Source organism: Brettanomyces bruxellensis, chromosome 5 (genome assembly GCF_011074885.1).
Source record: "Brettanomyces bruxellensis chromosome 5, complete sequence".
Classification (NCBI taxonomy): Eukaryota; Fungi; Ascomycota; class Pichiomycetes; order Pichiales; family Pichiaceae; genus Brettanomyces; species Brettanomyces bruxellensis.
Genome location: NC_054686.1, coordinates 782,329 through 803,736, shown reverse-complemented (window position 1 = coordinate 803,736; position 21,408 = coordinate 782,329). Strand labels below are relative to the sequence as shown.

At 46.2% G+C, this 21,408-nt stretch overlaps 9 protein-coding genes across 9 annotated transcripts; 6 read left to right on the top strand and 3 right to left on the bottom strand.

Annotated features, from left to right (window-relative positions):
• Positions 1-345: 345 nt before the first annotated feature.
• Positions 346-2,844, top strand: BRETT_004384 (uncharacterized protein; the record flags this gene model as incomplete). The annotated part of the gene is made up of 1 exon (XM_041282880.1): positions 346-2,844. The coding sequence occupies one exon, from the start codon at positions 346-348 to the stop codon at positions 2,842-2,844; it is 2,499 nt and encodes an 832-aa protein (XP_041135656.1).
• A 304-nt stretch (positions 2,845-3,148) lies between these two features.
• On the top strand, positions 3,149-4,226 carry RPL8B_1 (60S ribosomal protein L8B; the record flags this gene model as incomplete). The annotated part of the gene is made up of 2 exons (XM_041282879.1): positions 3,149-3,151; positions 3,444-4,226. The coding sequence occupies 2 exons, from the start codon at positions 3,149-3,151 to the stop codon at positions 4,224-4,226; spliced, it is 786 nt and encodes a 261-aa protein (XP_041135655.1).
• A 424-nt stretch (positions 4,227-4,650) lies between these two features.
• BRETT_004382 (uncharacterized protein) lies at positions 4,651-5,363 on the bottom strand (the record flags this gene model as incomplete). Its single annotated transcript, XM_041282878.1, has 2 exons — positions 4,651-4,974; positions 5,304-5,363. 2 exons carry the CDS (start codon positions 5,361-5,363, stop codon positions 4,651-4,653), a joined length of 384 nt encoding a protein of 127 aa, XP_041135654.1.
• A 2,173-nt stretch (positions 5,364-7,536) lies between these two features.
• On the top strand, positions 7,537-9,045 carry BRETT_004381 (uncharacterized protein; the record flags this gene model as incomplete). The annotated part of the gene is made up of 1 exon (XM_041282877.1): positions 7,537-9,045. The coding sequence occupies one exon, from the start codon at positions 7,537-7,539 to the stop codon at positions 9,043-9,045; it is 1,509 nt and encodes a 502-aa protein (XP_041135653.1).
• Positions 9,046-9,677: 632 nt separating this feature from the next.
• RPL2_1 (60S ribosomal protein L2) lies at positions 9,678-10,773 on the top strand (the record flags this gene model as incomplete). The annotated part of the gene is made up of 2 exons (XM_041282876.1): positions 9,678-9,681; positions 10,007-10,773. 2 exons carry the CDS (start codon positions 9,678-9,680, stop codon positions 10,771-10,773), a joined length of 771 nt encoding a protein of 256 aa, XP_041135652.1.
• Positions 10,774-11,635: 862 nt separating this feature from the next.
• On the top strand, positions 11,636-16,597 carry BRETT_004379 (uncharacterized protein; the record flags this gene model as incomplete). Its single annotated transcript, XM_041282875.1, has 1 exon — positions 11,636-16,597. One exon carries the CDS (start codon positions 11,636-11,638, stop codon positions 16,595-16,597), a length of 4,962 nt encoding a protein of 1,653 aa, XP_041135651.1.
• A 556-nt stretch (positions 16,598-17,153) lies between these two features.
• Positions 17,154-18,803, bottom strand: BRETT_004378 (uncharacterized protein; the record flags this gene model as incomplete). The annotated part of the gene is made up of 1 exon (XM_041282874.1): positions 17,154-18,803. One exon carries the CDS (start codon positions 18,801-18,803, stop codon positions 17,154-17,156), a length of 1,650 nt encoding a protein of 549 aa, XP_041135650.1.
• Positions 18,804-19,191: 388 nt separating this feature from the next.
• On the top strand, positions 19,192-20,149 carry BRETT_004377 (uncharacterized protein; the record flags this gene model as incomplete). Its single annotated transcript, XM_041282873.1, has 2 exons — positions 19,192-19,218; positions 19,634-20,149. The coding sequence occupies 2 exons, from the start codon at positions 19,192-19,194 to the stop codon at positions 20,147-20,149; spliced, it is 543 nt and encodes a 180-aa protein (XP_041135649.1).
• Positions 20,150-20,305: 156 nt separating this feature from the next.
• BRETT_004376 (uncharacterized protein) lies at positions 20,306-20,944 on the bottom strand (the record flags this gene model as incomplete). The annotated part of the gene is made up of 1 exon (XM_041282872.1): positions 20,306-20,944. One exon carries the CDS (start codon positions 20,942-20,944, stop codon positions 20,306-20,308), a length of 639 nt encoding a protein of 212 aa, XP_041135648.1.
• Between the last annotated feature and the right edge of the window lie 464 nt (positions 20,945-21,408).

Below are 21,408 nucleotides of genomic sequence, written 5' to 3'. Positions count from 1 at the left end.
TTAAATCTGAATTCGGAATTGCCCCAAAGTTGCCGACAATGACCATCACATGGTTCCGGGTTGTATTGTGCACTGCCCTGCCATTTCAAAACGCGGGGAATTAGAACGATTCAGCAATGAAATTTGAATAAATTTGGGTCAGAGAATTCCGCGGGGAAATAAGATTGGCAGATTGCGAGAACAAACCGAGATGAAAAAAATACACCCGATAATAAAAAAAAAAAAAATAAATCGGGGAACGTTTGATCACGTCTTTGAACTAAGTTAGGGATATAAAAAGGAGGCCAAAAGGCAGGAACAGCAAATTTTTTTAAAGGCAGCCGAACAGAATCCGGAGGGAGAAGAATGATAGAGCCAATTGTACATTTCAGCAAACGACTGAGACTGATTTGGGCATTACTTCTCTTTCACATCACACTGATCTCAGCAATCAAGTTTGGATCTTTAGGTGACGAACCAAGCGAAAGGGACAACAATTACATCAAAATGAGCGACAAGACACTACTCTGGGGACCTTACAGGCCAAATGTTTACGTTGGAATGAGGCCACGTGTGCCTAAAGGAGTGATGATGGGTCTATCATGGTTTGGAGCCAACGACTATCGCCAGATTAGAGAGGTGAGACACCAGTGCGTTATTGAGGATGATATGGGCAAATTCGGGTGGACGGAGTATGATCCGCGCTTGGGAGGCAAGGGTGTGATCGAGGACAAGAATTTGGATCTCACAATGAACATTAAGCTTGTCAAAGGAGGAGGTGGAGAGAATTGGGCACTTCAGATACATGGAGTGCCAAAAGACCCAATGGCGATCAATACATTGATGCTTTACACCGGAGTGGAAGGAAAGAACGATGCCATGATGCTCAAGACTGCGAAGAAGTCTGCCGAGTTTGTTGAAGGCCACGATCTGGAGCTTGTTGGAAACTGCGAGTCTTTGGGTGGAGTTTTTCTGATGGATGTCAAAGAGTCCGGCAAGAACATCAACAAGCACCTGGTGTTGCCCAAGCTCAAGGACCAGAGACGGGACCCGTCCAGAACGCATCACGTGTCATTGGTGGTGCCATACGAGAACATGTGGAAGGCCAAGGACATTTTCCAGGTTCTCCTTGAGGAGAATACGCGGTCTCTTGAGAATATCACCCAATTGCGAGAGATACACCCTGCGGAGATATCGCAGCTTGTGAACCCGGGAATGGAGGGTGGAAACATGCATTTGGTTGAGAAGACGTTTGTGGGCTCGTTCGAGATCTCTGTTATATTCAATATGATGGACACGAATGACCCAATCAGGGTTGAGGATATCGACAGGAGAAGCGAGGCAGTCAGTAAGGCTATCAGGGAGAAGTTTGCAGCCAAGATGCAGCTCTCGAAGCCGTTCAACAACGGCGAATATGCAGAATTTGGTGAGGAGTTCCTATCGCAACTCATGGGCGGAATCGGGTACTTCTACGGAAATCAGATGGTTGACAGGAAGGCCAACCTTGATGAGCCCGGAGTAGCTTTAAAGGGCAAGCCCGAGGGTCCGTACAGTTTGTTCAGTTGCGTTCCTAGCAGAACATTCTTCCCGCGTGGCTTTTACTGGGATGAGGGCTTTCAGCTCATTCCCGTTTTGAACTACGACCCAGATCTTGCTCTGGAGATCTTGAAGAGCTGGTTTTCGCTCATAGACAGTGACGGATGGATTGCTAGGGAGCAGATACTTGGTCCGGAGGCCAGATCGAGGGTTCCAAAGGAGTATGTGGTGCAGAATCCAAACATTGCAAACCCTCCAACGATGATGATGCTCTTCAGCGAGATTCTTGACTTGGCAAACAGCCAGCAGGGGTCCGGAATAGGCTTATCTGGTGCCGGATTTGGGGCCAAGCAGGCTGCCTTGGGGAAAGAGAACCCTGAGCTTGAAGAGATAGGAGCAAACTCGGTAGGAGCAGATTCGCAAGTTTCCATGGGTGACGTGTACCTGAAGGATACAGAACTCTTGGGAAAATACGCGAGAGAGATCTACCCAAAGCTCCAGAGACACTATGAGTGGTTTAGAAGAACACAGAAGGCAGAAACAGACGAGATCGGCAAGAACTGCAAGCATAAAGAGGAACTTTACAGGTGGAAGGGGAGAAGTGAGGACCACTGCCTTCCAAGTGGCCTAGACGACTACCCAAGATGCCCTATGGATTCGCCCGAGATGGATGTGGACTTGATGTCGTGGATGGCAGTGATGGCCAGGTCAATAAGCTCGATTGCAAAGTTATTGGGCCGCACGGAGGATTTCCACAAATACACAAAACAGCTTAATGACATCTGCGAGAACATCGAGGACTGCTTCTGGTCTCCTCAGAACGAGAGCTATGCTGATTTGACGCTGGATGATGACGATGAGGAAACGTTTGAGTGCCGGCAGGGTTACGTCACCCTTATGCCGTTTGTCCACAGGCTCATTCCGGCAAGCTCGTCGCATCTTTTGAAAGTCATCAAAGATATTCGCAATCCGGACAAACTGTGGAGCCCATACGGCATCCGGTCACTTTCCAAAGACGACGTCGATTTCCATACAGGCGAGGACTACTGGAGGGGACACATTTGGATCAACATCAACTACCTCGTGTTGGATGCACTAAGGTACTACGGACAACATCCGGACACCAGTAAGGAGGTAAAAACCCTTGCATCCGAAGTGTACGTGGAGCTCCGCAAGAATATCGTTCAGAATGTTTACAACGAGTACGAGCGGACCGGAAATGCCTGGGAGCAGTATAATGAGAAAACGGGCCGGGGACAGAGGACGAGACATTTCTTGGGCTGGACATCTTTGGTGGTGATGATGTTGAAGATGCCTGCAGAGATCTGAGTGAGGCCATGAAATTCGATAGATAGATAAATTAAATAAATGAGGAAATGTATATGACAGGGCGCAAACCCCGCGATTGGTCACATGACTGCGACGTAAAATTGGGTAGGTGCGAATTTTTTTTTTTAAGTTTTTATTTTTCTTTTCGCATTTTTTTTCACGGTGTAGCGAGGGGAGGGAAGAATGAAAAATAGGATGAAAAATTCAAGAGTGCGGAAAGAGAAGAGATCGTGACCACAGGGGAATAGTATCGTGAAACTGAAAAGTGAACTACTGTTTGAATATCAGAACATAGCAGAACAAGATGGTAAGTAGAGGGAGTTGAGAGGCAGGCTGTGTAGAGGAAGGAGGAGTGGGAATAGAAAGAATAGAAAGAGGAAGTGAGAAGAGAGGAGTGGGAATAGAAAGAATAGAAAGAGGAAGTGAGAAGAGAGGAGTGGGAATAGAAATAATAGAATAGAGGAAGTGAGAGGAGAGGAAGTGAGAAGAGAGGAAGTGAAAATATACAGGAATGATGTATTCACCATACTCAAGCAGCAGTCTCGAATCAAAGAATAAACATCAAAAACAAATACTAACAAGACCAACATTTGTACCAGGCTAAGAAAGTCGCAGCATCTCCATTCACAACCAAGAAGTCGAAGTCCGCCAAAGGCGGCAAGAACCCTCTTGTTGAGTCCCGTCCAAGAAACTACGGTATTGGACAGGACATCCAGCCAAAGAGAAACCTCTCGAGATTCGTGAAATGGCCAGAGTACGTCAGATTGCAAAGACAGAAGAAGGTGTTGTCTTTGAGATTGAAGGTTCCTCCTGCCATTGCCCAGTTCTCGCGTGTTTTGGACAGAAACACCGCTGCTGAGGCTTTCAAGTTGTTGAACAAGTACAGACCAGAGACCTCTGCCGAGAAGAAGGAGAGGTTGACCAAGGAGGCAGCTGCCATTGCCGAGGGTAAGAAGAGAGAGGACGTGTCTGAAAAGCCATACGTTGTCAAGTACGGTTTGAACCACGTTGTTTCTCTCGTCGAGAATAAGAAGGCCAAGTTGGTTTTGATCGCCAACGATGTCGATCCAATCGAGTTGGTCGTTTTCTTGCCTGCTTTGTGCAGAAAGATGGGTGTTCCATACGCCATCGTCAAGGGTAAGGCCAGATTGGGAACTCTTATCCACCAAAAGACCTCTACTGTTGCCGCTTTGGTCGATGTTAGAACCGAGGACGAGCCAGCTTTGGCCAAGTTGATCTCTACCATCAACCCTCAGTTCATTGACACTTACGACAACAACAAGAGACACTGGGGTGGAGGTGTCTTGGGTTCCAAGCACAATGACAGATTTGCCAAGAAGGCAAGAGCTGCTGCTAGAGAGGCTGCTGCCAACAAGGAGTAAGGTAGTACTGGCGGTGGTCAGTTTCGTATTTAGACGTATAGTAATAGTTAAGTGTGATTGACAATAGTGTAATGTGTTGTGTAGGTTTGATTATGATGATATTATGATGAGATTCTTTGATTATCATGACTCTTTGATCATTACTTTCTTTGTATCATGAGATTCTTTGATTATAGCATTCTTTCTTTATCATGACCTTCTTTGATTATCATGATATTCTTTATCATGACTCTTTGATCATGACTTTACATCATCCACCTACTTTATACTTGCCCTACGTTTGTCACTTCCCCTTTCCCCTACACTCGCATCTCCCTATAACTGGAATATATGTTAACTGGTAATTTATTCCTATGCGGCTTCTTCCCTTCGGCTCGAAGCCAATAAATAATTAAATAAACTGGGCATGCCTGTTAGCCACCCCTCATTTCAAATGACTAAAGAGCTTTGGAGCTGCACACTTGTTCACACACTGCTGCAAGTGGAAGAACTCCTCCACACAATCCTCCTTGTAGTCCTTATTTGCGTATTCCGGATCCTCTTCGGCCTTTGTCACTCTCTCTGTACATGCCTGGAATTCCTTCACACTCTTTGCACAGTCAGCAGTTTTTTGACACTCTTCTTTGAGAGCATCTAAAGGATCAACGGCCTCATCTTCGTCCTCATCATCATCATCTTCATCCTCCTCTTCTTCTTCCTCAGCATCACCTTCTTTAACATCTTCAACTGCTTCCTCTTCTTCCTCAGCCTGCAAGAATTTACACGAGTGTTAGTAGTCTTTGGAATATCGATAAAAACAGAAACTGAACCCAATCAACATCGCACTCCACAAACCAAAAATCGCTATACCCGTATCTTGTTCACAAATATATTCTCATGCTCACAAATCTATATTCATGCCCACAAATCTATATTCATGCCCACAAATCTCTCTAATATCTTGTTCACAAATTTCTATACTCATGCCCATATCCACTCATCTTCCAACAAAATTCATCCATTCAACGTATCCAACTTTACAAAATAAAAACAACCCTTTTGCACCTGACTTCAGCTTTCTTTGTAAAATTTACTTACCTCTTCTGCATAGGCATGAGATGGTGCCATAGCCTCTATGAAATCTCTAATAAGCGACATTTTTGTAGTAAATAATGCTCTGTGTATTATAATATGGGAATATGTTCTGCCGAATATTGGAATATCCCCTGTAATCAGACTACTCTGTAAAATGGGACACTATGAACCTGTCGATACCTGACTGTCGATTTTTTGATGTCAACCAGGCACTTGACAAAATCCAAAATTTGTATTCGCGGATACAGATATTGGCTGTGTAAGGATGGAGAGGTGGGGGGAAAATATGATTTTTCTCTTAAATCTCATTGGTGGATTTTGAGGGGGCGACGGGTCGACCAAGGTCGATATACTTCGGGTCAGGTTGAGACAACATAACCAGCTTGGTTAAATGCGAAGGCATTGACAGAAGAAATCAATTGTTCTTGCGCTGAAAATATTAATGGTTCCTGTAGTTTGTTTGTGATGAAGCAGAACGCTCTAACCACATGTGTTGGAATATCTTGATGATTGGCTCCAAATACCTGTAGGAATACCGTCGCGTCTAACTTGGACGAATATTTATGCCCCCATACTTCTTCAACATCACCTTCAAAAAAAGTAGATGGTGGAAAATCAAATCGTACAGGGTGAATGCATTGAAAATACACGAGGAACAGAAATTCGACCGTTGGATCAACCGTAGGGACACGAAACTGATCTGAAGCGGATCACATAATGTCCGGCATGCAGGAAAAAACTAACTTTAAGATATCGGCCAAAGGGCAACATGCGCAAATACATGAGGAAAAGTTAAATACTACTAATTGGCATATCGCATGCACCGATACGCAAGGTCGGTACTCGGCTTTACTGCGTCTGAAATAATGTGAGTGCAAATTATTGAGTCCTAGAAAGTTTAAGTTGAAGTAGACGCCGGATTTCGTTTGTACGCAAAAAAAAAAAAAAAAAAGGTTAAGCGCCCAGAAGAATCAGATGCCGATTAATCCCGCATACTCGTAAGCAGCACCTTAAAGGGCACCAAATAGAACAAAAGGTTGCTGGGATCTCCTGCAAAACGCAATAGTAAATTGTATGCGAAACAAATGAAACAGAAATCTAGCAATGAGTAAGGGATGAACACGAGTCTCTTCATTCTGCCTGAACTGGTGCATTCAAGAAAAGAAAACAATGCAAATTGCGGAATAGGCAAATAAAGTATTGGTTTAACAAGCATCACGACTACGAACTATTACAGCTCCCTCCAGTTAGCTGGATTCCATCAAAGTTGGTATTGTTCAAAGGCATGAATTTTCACATTTCCATTGTTTTGGATGCTTGCATCGTTTATTTATTCTCATTTCAGAGATATATAATTTTTCGGCCGGCACTCCCAGTTTGGTCGTTTAAATTGACATCAGGTCTATCCATTGCCTGAAATATTTCAATGCCTGGTTAAGCCAATTATATTCTCCGATCATTCCTTCCCCCTGTCTTCATAGTAATCTATCGGAATTTGCTATTTAGGCCAATATTACGAGGTTTCAGGGTCATTTACTTGTTAACCAGCGGTAAAACAAGTAAATACTCTACATCGCGTACAATGCCAGGACTACTTGAACAAGGGTGCATGTGTATGTTTGGATATGTCGATGTATTAACGCTGCTGGAGTTGTTTATTTTTATTTTTATTTTTATTTTTTTGAATTTGTTGTTATCTTCCGCAGTGCTCATTAACTCCGGCTTTCTCCCCGATTAGTAACTCAGCTAAATATTTCACGATACCAAAACTCCAAGCTCTATTCATTTTGACTTGACTTTTTTTTTTAAACCGTTAAATCATTCCACTTTATTTCTTTTTGAGAATTCGCTTCTCTCTCTCCGTTTAATATTCTCACTCCCTTAATTGATCTGGCGTTTACGTTGGGTATTTCGGTTTCCCTATAATCATTGAATTTGTAGCTTTTTTCTTCTTCTCCACTTTACTTTCGTATTTCTACTTTCGTTCTGCTGATTCTGCTGCTTTTGTTTGGCTCAATATCTATAAGCTTGTTCTGTTGATCACACTGACCTGTATATATACGCCACTTTTTCAATTTCCAGATCTCTTAGCTTTCCTTTTTCATTACTCCTTTTTTTTTACCTTGGGCACGAATCATTTGATTCACGTTTAATTTTCAAAATCAGGGCCAAGCCTTTTTTTTTTTAAGTACTCGGGAACGGAATTTCGGGCAATTTGCAATTGCATCACTTATAAATGGCTACAGTTTTACAGGCGGAGGATTCATCCTCATCAATAGATTCTAATGCTACGGTGGGGAAAGAAGAGCATGCCACAAATTCGGACAGCAGTTCAATTACTGAAGCTGGCGAAAAAGAGGTGGCCAAGACCTTGCCGGATAAAGCTGGGAGCGAGGATTCAGAGGTTGGTGGATCATCAACCCAACAGGAAGAGGTGCAAGATATAATTCCGGACCGAGTTTTCGTTGGAAATCTCCCATACTCGGTTACAGAGGACCAGGTGCGTGAATTGACGCCAGATTTGAAGATTATCTCGGTTGAAATCCCGAAAAAGACGTTTTTCAACCGTTTTATGAGCCAACCGGTGATTCAATCCAAGGGTTACGGATTTATTACATACACCTCGGCAGAAGATGCTACACGTGCAATTGAAGAGATTACAGGTAAGAAGATCAGCGAGAGGGAGATTTACGCAAAAGCTGCAATTCCACAATCCAGAAACAGGAATCGGCACAATAATTACAATTATGCAAACGGCGGAAATCGCGGGAACTTCTACTCCTTTAACGGATATGGCGGTGGGTACGGAAGCTTCTACAGGTACGGCTATATGCCGGGCGGTGCACCCGAAATAGGAGATTTGCGAATTTCCTCACCGGGAGGTCCCGAAGGAATGTACAATAATGTTTACTACCCGCAGGCAGCAGGAAGCTACTATTATCCGGGAGTTGCGCCACAGCCCACGCCACAGCTGATGGGTAGGTTTTACGGTCCACCAGTTATGGCATTTGGTGCCGGATACAGGGGGGAATATGCTGAAAAAGAGGCAGAGAAGCATTCCGGAAAAGATGAGGATTTGCATCGTGAAAATTCCTTAAACGCAGACGAAGATGCCCCGAATGAGAGTGATGAGGGGGCAAAAAGCGACGAAAACGAGCAAGATGATGCCGAAAATGGCACGGAACATGCGAAAAAGGAAGGTGAGCCAAGAGAAGACGTTGGAATGCTGAATCTCGATATGAAGATGATGCAGGTTGGAACAGGTCCTCTAGGCATGGAAGCAAGGTACAATCAGCCGTACAGAAGACAGCGAAAAACTAAGGAGGAGAAAATTCGCAAACTGCAGGAAGGAACCCCTTCAAAAACGACAATTTTTGTGGGGAACCTTGATAGAAACGTGACAGTGAACGATTTGAGGGAATTCTTCAAGGATTTAGAGCCGCAATGGATTCGTGTGCCCAGAAAGACGCTTCCAAAGTATTTGTACGAGAGATTCAAGTTACAAAACATCCCGATACAGAATAAAGGAATCGCGTTTGTGCGATTCGCCAACGAGGAAAAGCAGAAGAATGCGATCGAGAAATTGAACGGTGTTGAGTTCCGCGGGAAACCGTTGAATGTGACGGTTGCTATAGATTCGGCATCCGATAAGATGCATGGGGAACGAGAAAAGAAGCAGGAGGACAGAGATAGCATGCCAAAAACGGATAAAGATGAGCAAGAAACAAAGAAGGAGGAGGATTGAGGTCAAAGTCTGGAGGGTAATATACAACATAACCTGTTTACTTTGAAGAAACCACTGAAAATGGTTCTTTATTCATCTTGTCCAGCACCACTTCTTCTTTTGGTTGCAATGCCACCAATCTTTTCTAGTCGGGCCTGAATCGGCCTTCAACAGTTTTAATATAACTGTGTGTATTAATTTGATCGATAGAGATCGGAACAGCGTGAATTGTAAAAGTAGTGTAATTATTTCGGCTAGCACTGATCGGCAGGGGAGGGGTGCTTTAGTGCAGGAATTATAGATACTTTTTTTTCAACCACACCTCGCACCTTCCGATTGAGCTGATTTAGCTGCCGTGGGAGTCTTGGAATTTCGCGCGAGTTGTCCCGAAGCATTAATGAGCGACGTTGGTGGGAACTTACGCAGAGCGAAAACGAAGCTAAGATTTTTTATTTTTTTTTTTTGATTTTTTTATTTTTCCCTGCCCTCGGCAGTAATTTTTCTCTATTTTTTTAGGGATATTTTTTTCAGCGCGAGTATTGTGTAAGAGCCGTGAAAAGATTCAAGGTCAAAGGGTACCACTTTCAAGCTCTAAAGGTTTGGTAGAGTAAAGTTCATCTTGTTCATCGAGTTACTTTGTGCACTAATTCATAATGGGTATGTTACAAAAGAGGGGGTCGTGTTGTCTGAACACGATGGCGGCCACAGTGAGGTAATTTGAAGTGTGAATTTGAATAATGTAGAGGGTGGGTAAGAATGAGATGGGAGAGATTGCAATGGGAAAGATGGATGGGATAGGAAAGGGATGAACGAAGAGTGGAAAGCAGAAGGGGGCGGTATTGTTCACAGTATTCAGTTTGGAAGTACAGAATTATTGAAGATCAGACATCACATTGATTAACTTGGAGAGGATAAATTCACACAAAGACACATTAAGATATCGCACAAGCAGGAATACTAACATAATTCGGCAATTTCACAGGTAGAGTTATCAGAAACCAGAGAAAAGGTGCAGGATCCATCTTCACCTCTCACACAAGGTTGAGAAAGGGAGCCGCCAAGTTGAGAAACTTGGATTACGCCGAGAGACACGGATACATCAGAGGTGTTGTGAAGCAGATTATCCACGACCCAGGTAGAGGAGCACCTTTGGCCAAGGTTTCGTTCAGAGACCCATACAAGTACAAGCTCAGAGAAGAGACATTCATTGCCAACGAGGGTGTGTACACGGGACAGTTCATCTACTGTGGTAAGAAGGCCACTTTGAATGTTGGAAACGTGCTTCCTTTGGGTGCAATGCCAGAAGGTACAATTGCCTCCAACGTTGAGGAGAAGATTGGAGACAGAGGTGCCTTGGGAAGAACCTCTGGAAACTACGTTATCATCGTTGGCCACAACCCAGATGAGAACAAGACCAGAGTCAAGCTTCCTTCAGGAGCCAAGAAGGTGATCTCTTCGGATGCCAGAGGTGTCATCGGTATCGTTGCCGGTGGAGGTAGAATCGACAAGCCAATGTTGAAGGCAGGAAGAGCCTTCTACAAGTACAGAGTGAAGAGAAACTCGTGGCCAAAGAACAGAGGTGTTGCCATGAACCCTGTGGATCACCCACACGGTGGTGGTAACCATCAGCATATTGGTGCACCATCTACCATTGGTAGACGTGCCGTTGCCGGTCAGAAGGTTGGTTTGATTGCAGCCAGAAGAACCGGTTTGCTCAGAGGTTCTAAGGAGAAGGCTCTTGAGGAGTAAGGAAAGGGTCTGGGAGTAGTTATTTTGTGTATCTTGCTTAGCAAATAAGAGATAAAGTAATCAGATGCGTTTAGTAGATGAGTAGTAAATATTTTGATGTATGCGTGTCCATTCGGGAGTGCGGCATTTGGTAACAATGGATGCGGCTGGTGGTCCTGATAATAGCCAGATTGGCTGTGGCTATTCCTTATCAGGGCATTGCTGGGTGTGGCTGTTTTCGGCAAGCCTCCTCGCTCGTCGTAAGTTTACCTTCAAATTTTAATTTCTTTAATTTTTAAAATTTTTATGTTGTTTCTGCAGACAATGGGGGGCACCGTTTTTTCTTGGAATTTTTTCACTATCTTGGAAGGTGAGATGTGGAGGAAGAAGCGGACACATAAGTGCAGGCATTAAGTATTTGGTATTGGTATTAGGAATTAGGCATCAGGCATTGGATATCAGACATTAGATAGCAACATCTTAGGTACACATCTTAGGTATACATCATAGGTATCCATTATAGGTATACATCATAGGTATACATCATAGGTATCCATCTTAGGTATACATCTTAGGTATCATACATTAGGTATCATACATTAGGTATCAACATCTTAGATATCATACATTAGGTATTATACATTAGATATTAGGCATTAGATATCAGGCATTAAGTACCAGACATTGGATATCAACATCTTAAGTATACATCTTAAGTATACATCTTAAGTATACATCTTAGATAGCACGTACCTTAACTATCAACATCTCAGGTATCATACATTTGATATCAGACATTAGGTATCAGGTATTGGATATCAACATCTTAAGTATACATCTTAAGTATCAGACATAGATATATATCATACCACATAGTACCAACATGCACAACTGCTCAGCAGTGTGGGTCTGGGACGACTTCACGCCATGTGCCCGGCACGTGTACATCGAGCAGTACGTTTACGGGGCGTTTTTGGCGGTGGCGGTGGCAGTTTTGGCGGTGGAGACGGTGCGGTGTGCGAGGAGGAAGACCGGGCACCCGGTGAAGGTTGGCACGGAGGAGGAGCCGCTCGTGGGGGAGTCGGCGGTGCAGCCGGGGTATACCGGGGAGGAGGAAGAAGAAGAAGAAGAAGAAGAAAGTAAAAAGTTGACGGCCTCGCAGAAACACTTCGACATGAGCAAAATCCGGCCGTACCGGGAGGACGGGCAGCCGATGGGCAGCCGGCGGGTGGTGTTCCGGGGCCGGTGGGAGCGGGCGAAGGTGGTGGTGGACGAGGTGCTCGTGGTGGCCCGGGTGGGGCTGCAGATGGCGGCGGTGGTGGACCCCGTGGTGGCCCGGGAGTGGCAGGCGTACCGCGGGGCGTTGTACGTGGGCACGGCGTACTGGGTGTTCATTTTGGCGGTGACGTCGGCCCGGCTGGTGCACGTGTCACGCGGGGTGAGCCGGCGGGTGCCGGACTTGTGGTGGATCACGTTTGTGCTGTACCAGGCGGGCTGGGTGGTCTCGACGGCTCTTTTCCGGAGCGCGGTGCTGGGCCACGCGGTGAACGGCCGGGCGAGGGCGTGGTACGCGGTGCAGTACGCGGTGGACACGGCGTTGGCGGTGAACAGTGGCACGTGCCGGTTCAGCGACCGGCCGGCGGTCGTCCTGGAGGAGCAAGGTGTGGAACCCTCGCCCGAGGTGCACTCGTGCTTCTTCAGCATCGCCACGTACGCGTGGATCGACCGCATGATCTTCGTGGCCAACCGGAGGCCCATCTCCATGAATGACGTGTGGGGGTTGCGATTCGACGATTACGCGTACCCCGTGTTGAAGAGGTTCCACGAGACGGTGAGGTACCACCGGTTCGCACTCGACTTGTTCAACCAGTTCAAGTACTACTTGCTGTGGCAGGCCCTGTTGACGTCGGCGGAGGCGTTTGTGGTTTTCGTGCCGTCTGTTTTGTTGAAGCGGATCTTGGAGTACGTGGAGTCACCGGATGCGGTGCCCGGCAGCATGGCCTGGCTGTACGTGGGGCTGATGCTGGTGTCCGGCGTGGCCACCGCGGTGATGGACGGCCGGGGGCTTTTCTTGGGCCGCCGGGTGTGCACGCGGATGAAGGCCATCATCATCGGGGAGATCTACGCGAAGGCGTTACGGCGGCGGCTGACGGGGGACAGCGAGGAAGAGAATGAGGAGGAGAATGAGAAAGATGGAGAGGACGAGAAAGACCCCTCGGTCACAAAATCAAGAGACACCGGATCCATCATCAACCTCATGGCCGTGGATGCCTTCAAGGTGTCCGGCGTGTGCGGGTACTTGCACTACTTCGTGAACTCGGTGGTGATGACGGCGTTCGCGGTGTTCTTGCTCTACCGGTTGATGGGCTGGCCGGCCCTCATGGGCTCCCTGACCATCATCCTCCTTCTGCCCGTGAACTACCACTTGAGCATGCGGCTCGGCCGGTACCAGAGCGAGATGTTGAAGGTGACGGATGCCCGGATCCAGAAGTTGAACGAGACCTTCCAGAGCATCCGCATCATCAAGTTCTTCTCGTGGGAGCGGAAGTTCGAGCACGACATCCTGGGCATCCGGGAGCGCGAGTTGGCCTGCTTGCGTAGCAGGTGCATCGCCTGGGTCCTGGCCTCCTTCGTGTGGATGGTCACCCCGACGGCTGTGTGCTTGGTGGCCTTCTACTGCTACACGGTGGTTCTCGGCCGGCCATTGACCACCCCCGTGGCTTTCACCGCCTTGTCGCTCTTCAACCTCTTGCGTGCACCCTTGGACCAGTTCGCGGACATGCTCTCGAACGTCGTGCAGTCCAAGGTGTCGCTTGACCGGATCGAGGCCTTCTTGAACGAGCCCGAGTGCTCCAAGTATGCCCAGCTCAGCCCGCATGTTGCATCTGGTCCCGATTCCCCCGTCATCGGCTTCCGGAACGCCACTTTCTCCTGGTCCTCCCACTCGAAGAACACCTTTCTGCTCCGTGACTTGTGCATTGACTTCCGGCTCGGCCAATTGAACGTCGTCATCGGCCCCACGGGGTCGGGCAAGAGCTCCCTGTTATTGGCTCTCTTGGGCGAGATGGACCTCGTCCGGGGCCGCGTGTTTCTACCGGGCTCCACGCCACGTGACGAGCTCTGCCCCAACCCGGTCACCGGGCTCACCGAGTCCGTCGCCTACTGCTCGCAGACCCCCTGGTTGCTCAACGGCACCGTGCGGGACAACATCCTCTTCGCCGCCCGCTACGACGCGGCCCGCTACCGGGCAGTGGTCCGGGCCTGCGGCCTCCACCGGGACCTCGCCATATTGCCGGCCGGAGACCTCACTGAGGTCGGCGAGAAGGGCGTCACGCTATCAGGCGGCCAGAAGCAGCGGGTGTCCTTGGCCCGGGCCTTGTACTCCCAGGCTGCCTACGTGCTCTTGGACGATTGCTTGTCTGCCGTCGATTCCCACACTGCAGTCTACATTTACGAGCAATGCATCACGGGGGAGCTCATGGCCAACCGTACGTGCATCTTGATTTCCCACAACGTGTCTCTCACTGTTCGTCAGGCTGCCTGGGTTGTGGCCATGGACAACGGCCGGGTTCGAACCCAGGGCACCGTTGACCAGCTTCTGGAGGACGGTGAGTTTGACGATGAGACTGTTTCTAGTGTTATGGCGTCACGGTCTAACTCGTGTGTTGATCTTAGTAGGTGTGATGTAGGTGATGGGGCTGATGCAGCTGATATAGCTATTACAGCTGCTAAGGGAGCTACTGATATACCTAATACAGCTGCTAAAGGAGCTACTGATATAGCTGATACAGCTACACAGAATACTCAAAATATACAAAACACCCCCCCAAAACTCATCGAGGAAGAAACTAAGTCCGACGGTGCCGTCAGCCTCTCCGTCTATAAAGCTTACTTCCACTTCTTCGGCACTAAACGAACCTGGCTGCTCTTGTTCATCGCCTTCGTCGGCTCCCAGATCGTCTACGTCCTCCAATCCTACTGGCTTAGAGTCTGGTCGATGGCCGAGTCGAAACGCGCCGCTTCGGTGGTCCACACGTTGCTTGCTGCCGGCGTGCGTCAATCGACGCGTCTGCTTCACTCCGTCGCGTCGATCGACTGGCACCGCCCCCTCGTCGCCTCGCCCCTCTCTGTACACATCTACTCCACCACCACCACCACCACCCCCCACTCCAGCATGTACTATATCGCCATCTACACGGTCATCGGCTCCGTGTACTCGGCACTCGGCTCGCTGAGGATCATCATCACGTTTTTCTGCAACATCCGGGTGTCCAGGCAGATGTTCCGGCTTCTATTGGACCGCGTTCTGCGTGCCAAGCTCCGCTTTTTCGACTCCACACCGCAGGGACGGCTCATGAATCGGTTCTCGAAGGATATCGAGGGCATAGACCAGGAGTTGGGCCCCGTCATGGAGGGTGCAGTGGTCATGCTGATATCCTGCATCTCTACAATCGTCGTCATCACGTTGATCACACCGGCATTCATCGTGTTTGCCGTGGTCATCCTGATCCTGTACACGCGGGTCGGCACGTACTACTTGAACCTCTCGCGGGACTTGAAGCGGTACGAATCCATCACACGGTCTCCTATCCACCAGCATTTCACAGAAACACTAAACGGCGTGGCAACCATCCGTGCATACTGCGATGAGAGCCGGTTCATGGTCCAGAACATGCTCCGGATTGACACCAACAACCGACCCTTCTTCTACGTGTGGTTGAACAACCGCTGGTTGGCAATGAGGGCCGACATCATTGGTTCTGCAGTCTCTTTCCTCTCTGCCGCCTTGGCAGTTGCTGCTGCCCGCAATATCGACTCTGGTCTGGCCGGTATCTCTCTCTCTTTCGCCGTCACTTTCAACGACAGTGCTCTCTGGCTCATGCGAACATACGCTGAGGTGGAGATCAACATGAATTCCGTCGAAAGAATCCAGGAGTACATCGAGGGAACCGACCAGGAGCCGCCGGCACACACGGAACACGACCCGCCGGCATCCTGGCCCGAAAACGGCCACATCCAGGTCCACGACTTGTCCATCAGGTACGCCCCGGGACTCCCCAAAGTGCTAGATGGGGTTTCCTTCGATGTCCGGGCCGCGGAGAAGATCGGAATCGTCGGCCGGACCGGAGCAGGCAAATCTACCATCATCCAGTCCTTCTTCCGGTTTGTCGACCCGGACTCGGGCTTCATCAAGATCGATGGCATCGACATCTGCTCGATTGGTCTTTCTCCACTTCGCAGAGGCTTGACCATCATCCCACAGGACCCAACCTTGTTTGCCGGCACCTTGAGGTCCAACTTGGACATCTACGGCCAGTACTCGGACGCAGACATGTACCAGTCGCTCCGCCGGGTTAACTTGATTTCCAACTCCGAGTACTCGCTCTTGGCTGGCACTAGGGGTGTCGTTACCGACTCCGGTGTCAATAAAAACAAGTTTTTCGACTTGGACGGCCTGATCGCCGAGGGTGGCTCCAACTTGTCCCAGGGTGAGAGGCAGTTGGTCTGTTTGGCCAGGGCCTTGCTCAAATCTCCCAAGATATTGATGCTAGACGAGGCCACTGCCTCCATAGACTACGATTCCGATGCAAAGCTCCAGAACACCATTCGTGAGGAGTTTTCCACCAGCACCATCATCACAATTGCACACAGACTCAAGACTATCATCGACTACGACCGTATCTTGGTCTTGGATGCTGGAATGGTCAAGGAGTTCGATTCTCCCTATGCCTTGATCCAAAACCACGACTCGCAGTTCCGGTCCATGTGCGTCGACACTGGCGAGTTTGATGAGCTTGCCAGACTTGCCAAGGAGGCGTTTGTTGCAGCAGGGGGGAGTAATTAGTGTTGCTTGGTGAGCTCTTGCTCATTGCTGCTTGTTTGCATTAAGTAATTTATTATGCTATTTGTATTACTAGTAGTGCTATTTAGTATTGACATTGCCAGCGTTCTACTGTTACTAAGGAGTGCTATAATTGCTTAGTACTGTTATTACTGCTATTATTTAGCATTGCTAGTACTATTACTACTACCAAGGAGTGCTATAATTACTTAGTACTGCTATTACTTAGCATTGTTAGTGCTATAGGTACTTAGTACTGCTATTACTGCTAAGTAGCATCGCTAGTGCCATACTACCATCATTCAGGTGTTACCGCGCACTCCCCTACTCTTGACAGTAACTGCTACAATACCCTCAACTACTCTCAATTATACACTCACTACTTACTGCCATCAGCATTACTTATAGCACCAACTAATTACTTCACTACTACTAGTACTCTAGTTACTTGCATACTACAACCAGTTCTGCTATCCACTACTAACTTCCATCTATTTTCTCTTCTATATCCTAAATATTGTTCTTTTATTGCTATAAACCGTACCTGTAGCCTCTGTCCCTACACCACTGCACTAGCCTCACCACCTCTAATCTTTTCCCATTTCTTCATCGTCAAACCGTCGGACAGCCGAATGGTTGCCTTTTCAAGCTTGTAGTGTCCAAGGCGCGGTAGGATTTTGAACATCACCAACCAGTACAAAAAACCCGCAAAGAGTATGGAGAGTGCAACATACGCATAGTTCGGAAATCCTTCATACTCCTTGGACATGGAGTGTGGGTTGAGTGCACTGATGCACACAAATGCATCAAAAACTGTCACAAATACGATGTGTATCAGTCGGGCTTTAAACGCAGGCTCTTTTCCTAAGTTTCTGCGCCGCAAAAGAATAATTCCAAAGCATGTAAGCCCCACAAATAACTGTGAAGGGTATCCTTCCAAGTTGACAACCCAGTTGTATACATTCGAAGGTGTAGGAACCAACAAAAACACACCGGAGATGACCAAGGGAAACACAAGGCATCTCATTGGCGATCCAAAAGGCTTGTTTGAGGCGAAAAAATGACTGAATGGCAAAAAGCCCTCTCGGAAGATCTCCTGGTTCATTCTGGAAATGTGATAAAGCACAGTCATGATGTTTCCGGCAGCAGATATTGCCACCGTTAGAGTAAGCAGTCTTCTGCCTATGATTGGTCCGAATATCCTCTCCATAAGTATACTACCAACCATCTCCTGAAGTTTGCTGAGATCCTCGTCCGGAATAACTGCCAAGTAACTCAAGTTAATGCAAAAGTAGCAGCCATTTATAAGCGCCAAGGCCAACGGTGCTGCAAAGTTCATTGTTTTAACGGGATCTTTGATCTCATTGGCCACAATCTGTGCAGTCTGCCAGCCATCAAACGAAAAGACCGCCTTAAGCAAAGCTGAGCCGAGCGATCCAACCGTTATTTCACGTTTCACGGCAAAGAAATCAGACCAGTGCAACTGGTTGGTCACGTGAGTCATCGAGGTGGGGAATACCAGAACCCAAATGCCGGAAAGAGCCATCAAAAACAACAATGCCAACTTCAATGCTCCAACGACATTTTGAGCTTTCACACCTAGATGCGGGGAGATTCCATTCACAACACACATTAGTGCAACAAAGAGCAAGCCAACGTGTTTTGCCGTCTCCTTTCCGGCATTGTCAAATCCCAAGGCATACAAAGTGTACTCGCCAAATATGATGGCATTTGAAATCGTAAAGCCGAACATGATGGAATAAAGACCAAAAATAACTGTCACCATCATCCGGCACCTGTAGTAAATGTACTCTAAGAAGACCTTCATACCTCCGCTTCTGGGAACCAGTGATCCTAATTCAAGAAAACAAAACACTCCTGCAAAACTCATGTAACCAGCACATGCCCAAACTAGGAAGAAGAGAAACGGCGACCCACCCAAATCCTGATAAATAGAACCTGAAACGGCGAATATTCCTGATCCAATTATTCGCTGCACGATCATCATAACGACTCCAAACGACCCAATATGTCTTCCAATTGGCGTTTCCTCTGTATTTTCAAGCGATATGACTGTATCAGAAGAATTAGTACTCGTTACAACTCCCAATGAAGTTATAACATCAGAATCTTGGTCTGAATTTGCTTCTTGCTCGGGTGAGAGCATCCGCACAGACTCATTTATATTGTATTTCTTATCGTGAGACATGTGTAGTGCTAAATGTGATATCCAATGTGATCAAAGCTGGATCTAGGTATTGATTCATAAATAATTATGCAAAAAGCCGAGCAAGCTGCTCTCTTTAGTGTTACCCCACAATTACTGCCAGCAGCGAGAACATCCGCCACTAAATAAATATATCTATGCTTGGAAGTAACATGCAAGTATGAAACAGAGAATATTTGATCAATTTATTTACCCTGTCGATCCTTAAAAAAAAAGCCAAAATAGCGGCCTGCTCCCTCCTATTCGCGAATTTTCTGCTTATCGAATAACAAAAAAAAATGAGGCCCGCGATACGATAAGAGATTGGAGAAGGGGGAGAAAAAAATCTGCCCACATTTATCGAAGTAATTTGCATTAAAGTGACAGATCGATGCGTAACATTTCGCTGCCTGTTTCGGTATTTTTTCAAATCCCTTTTCTCCTTTCCTCGGCAAATATACAAGTTATATAAATATGCATATTCACTCTTTTCTTTCTTTAAAGAATTACTTATTTATACCACCATATTTCCTTAATAGTATTATTTTCTTTGCACTTTGTATTTTCTTACTATCTCCCATTCAACAAATTACAATGCGATACAGCCAATACGAAACAATTGCAATCCGAAGATTTTCCAGATATACTGGGGATGGAAAGTGGTCCCATCTCCCATACAGATCTCATCTTAATGTCACCTTCAATAATCCACAGGGATACAGACATTACCTTCTTATTAAAGTTAGTTGGAAAGGACAGGATCTAGTATGTGTGAATTTTATTCTCTAAACAAAAGCTTTTTCCCGCAATCGTACTGACAATTACTATTCTAGGAACGGCTTTCATTTGACAGAGGAGAGAAATGTAAAATTTATGTCAAATATCCTTTAATTGCAATAAAGTATTCTGAGGAGCACAAGAAGAGCAAAAAGTTACAACTTGAATTCCGTGACAGAGATACATTCGACAACTGCATATCGTATTTTGACCTCTGGAGTATTCCAAAAAAGATTTTGGATTCACAAGAGCTGGATATTTCTGCATGCTCGCAACTTACACAGGCATCCCAACAGAGTGTTGAGCAGTTTAATTTTTCCCAGCAAGGGGTTAAATCACTGGAGCCTTCCCAGGCTGAAAAGTCTGATCATGAAGAGGCTGAAATACCTATAGGCATCAAAGATTTAAAACGCAATTCCGTTACTTGGAGCCAAAATCTTTTGGGTAATACAAATATTATTGATCACACCGAGCAACCCGAAATTCCTGACTATGGAAATCCCACAACTCTTGCAAACATCTTGGAGAAAAAGCTCCAGGATCCCAATTTCATTGATTTGGTAAGTTTCTGAGAACATATTTAGAACTACAAGATTATACATACTAATGCTTACATATAATTATTACAGGTGGAGCAAGTAAAGAATGCATTAGAGAGCTTGTGATGTTGAAATTACAAAATAACAAAAAAGAAACCAAACTTATTTTTTAGACACGGATATCATATGTTAATATAAAAGGGCAACTAAAAGTGTGAAAAGAAGACATGGAACCTTAAGCAATGAAGCACCATTTGAAGTCTGGCTCTCAGTACTTGTCGCAACACTTTTGGATGAAGAACTTCCAGTACTAACTGTAGTGGTGGATTTAAAGGTGGATGTGCTTCTGAATGTTTCACTTGCATTACTTTGTGAAGTCGGGCTTGGAGATGATGTAACTGATGTTGAAGATTCACTAGATGTTTCACTAGACGTTGTTTCCGGAACCGTGGCATAGTGCTCGGGAAGATAAAACGTGGTTGCACCTGCTTCCTCTAAAAGTGAGGTATACCATGGGAAAGCTGTAATGTAGGTATAGAAGTCAGTGAATGGAAACTGAGATGCAAATAGAGATGTTGGGAAGTCAGAATCTGTTTCTGCAGTCATGTAAACATAAAATTGCATAAGTGCTTGCGGAAATTCCATATTGTGTTTGGCCATGTATGATGTGTATTGGCCATAATCTTCGGCAATGTTTATTATGGCATCTTCAATAAAGTTCTCTTGCTCAATTAAGGCTGATGATCTTTGCTCCAGATTATCTAATGTCCTCTCAGCCAGACATAGTGATGTGGTTATCAAATGGTGTGCTAATATAACAAATAGCATGGTTGCTACTAATAATGCCAAGGTATCCGGTAAGAATATTCAGATTTCAGTGCTTAGTGATTATTTTAGTATTACTTGAGCTTATTCCTTACGATGGAAAATTTTGAATTCTTATATATGTTTTATCTACAAATCTGCCTATCCATTGCAAATTTCTTTGCTTCCCGAATTCCCTTTTTAGGACTGCAAAGGATGATGTTGAAACTTCTATAAACCTGCTTTTGTTAGCAATACCAAAGCAACAGGAAACAACCGAGCCTGCTTTAATATTGAAGTTGCCTATCTTGGTTAATGAAATGCATGGCAAGAAAAAAGAGATCCTCTTCCTTATGTTTTTAATATGGCTACCACATTTTGGCGCTACTCCTTCTTTATATAGGCTTGCATTCAACCTGATTCACTATTTCGGGAAGCTGCAGTGTGCACAGCCATGAAAGCGTATTTCCGCCAATTTTTTAAATTTC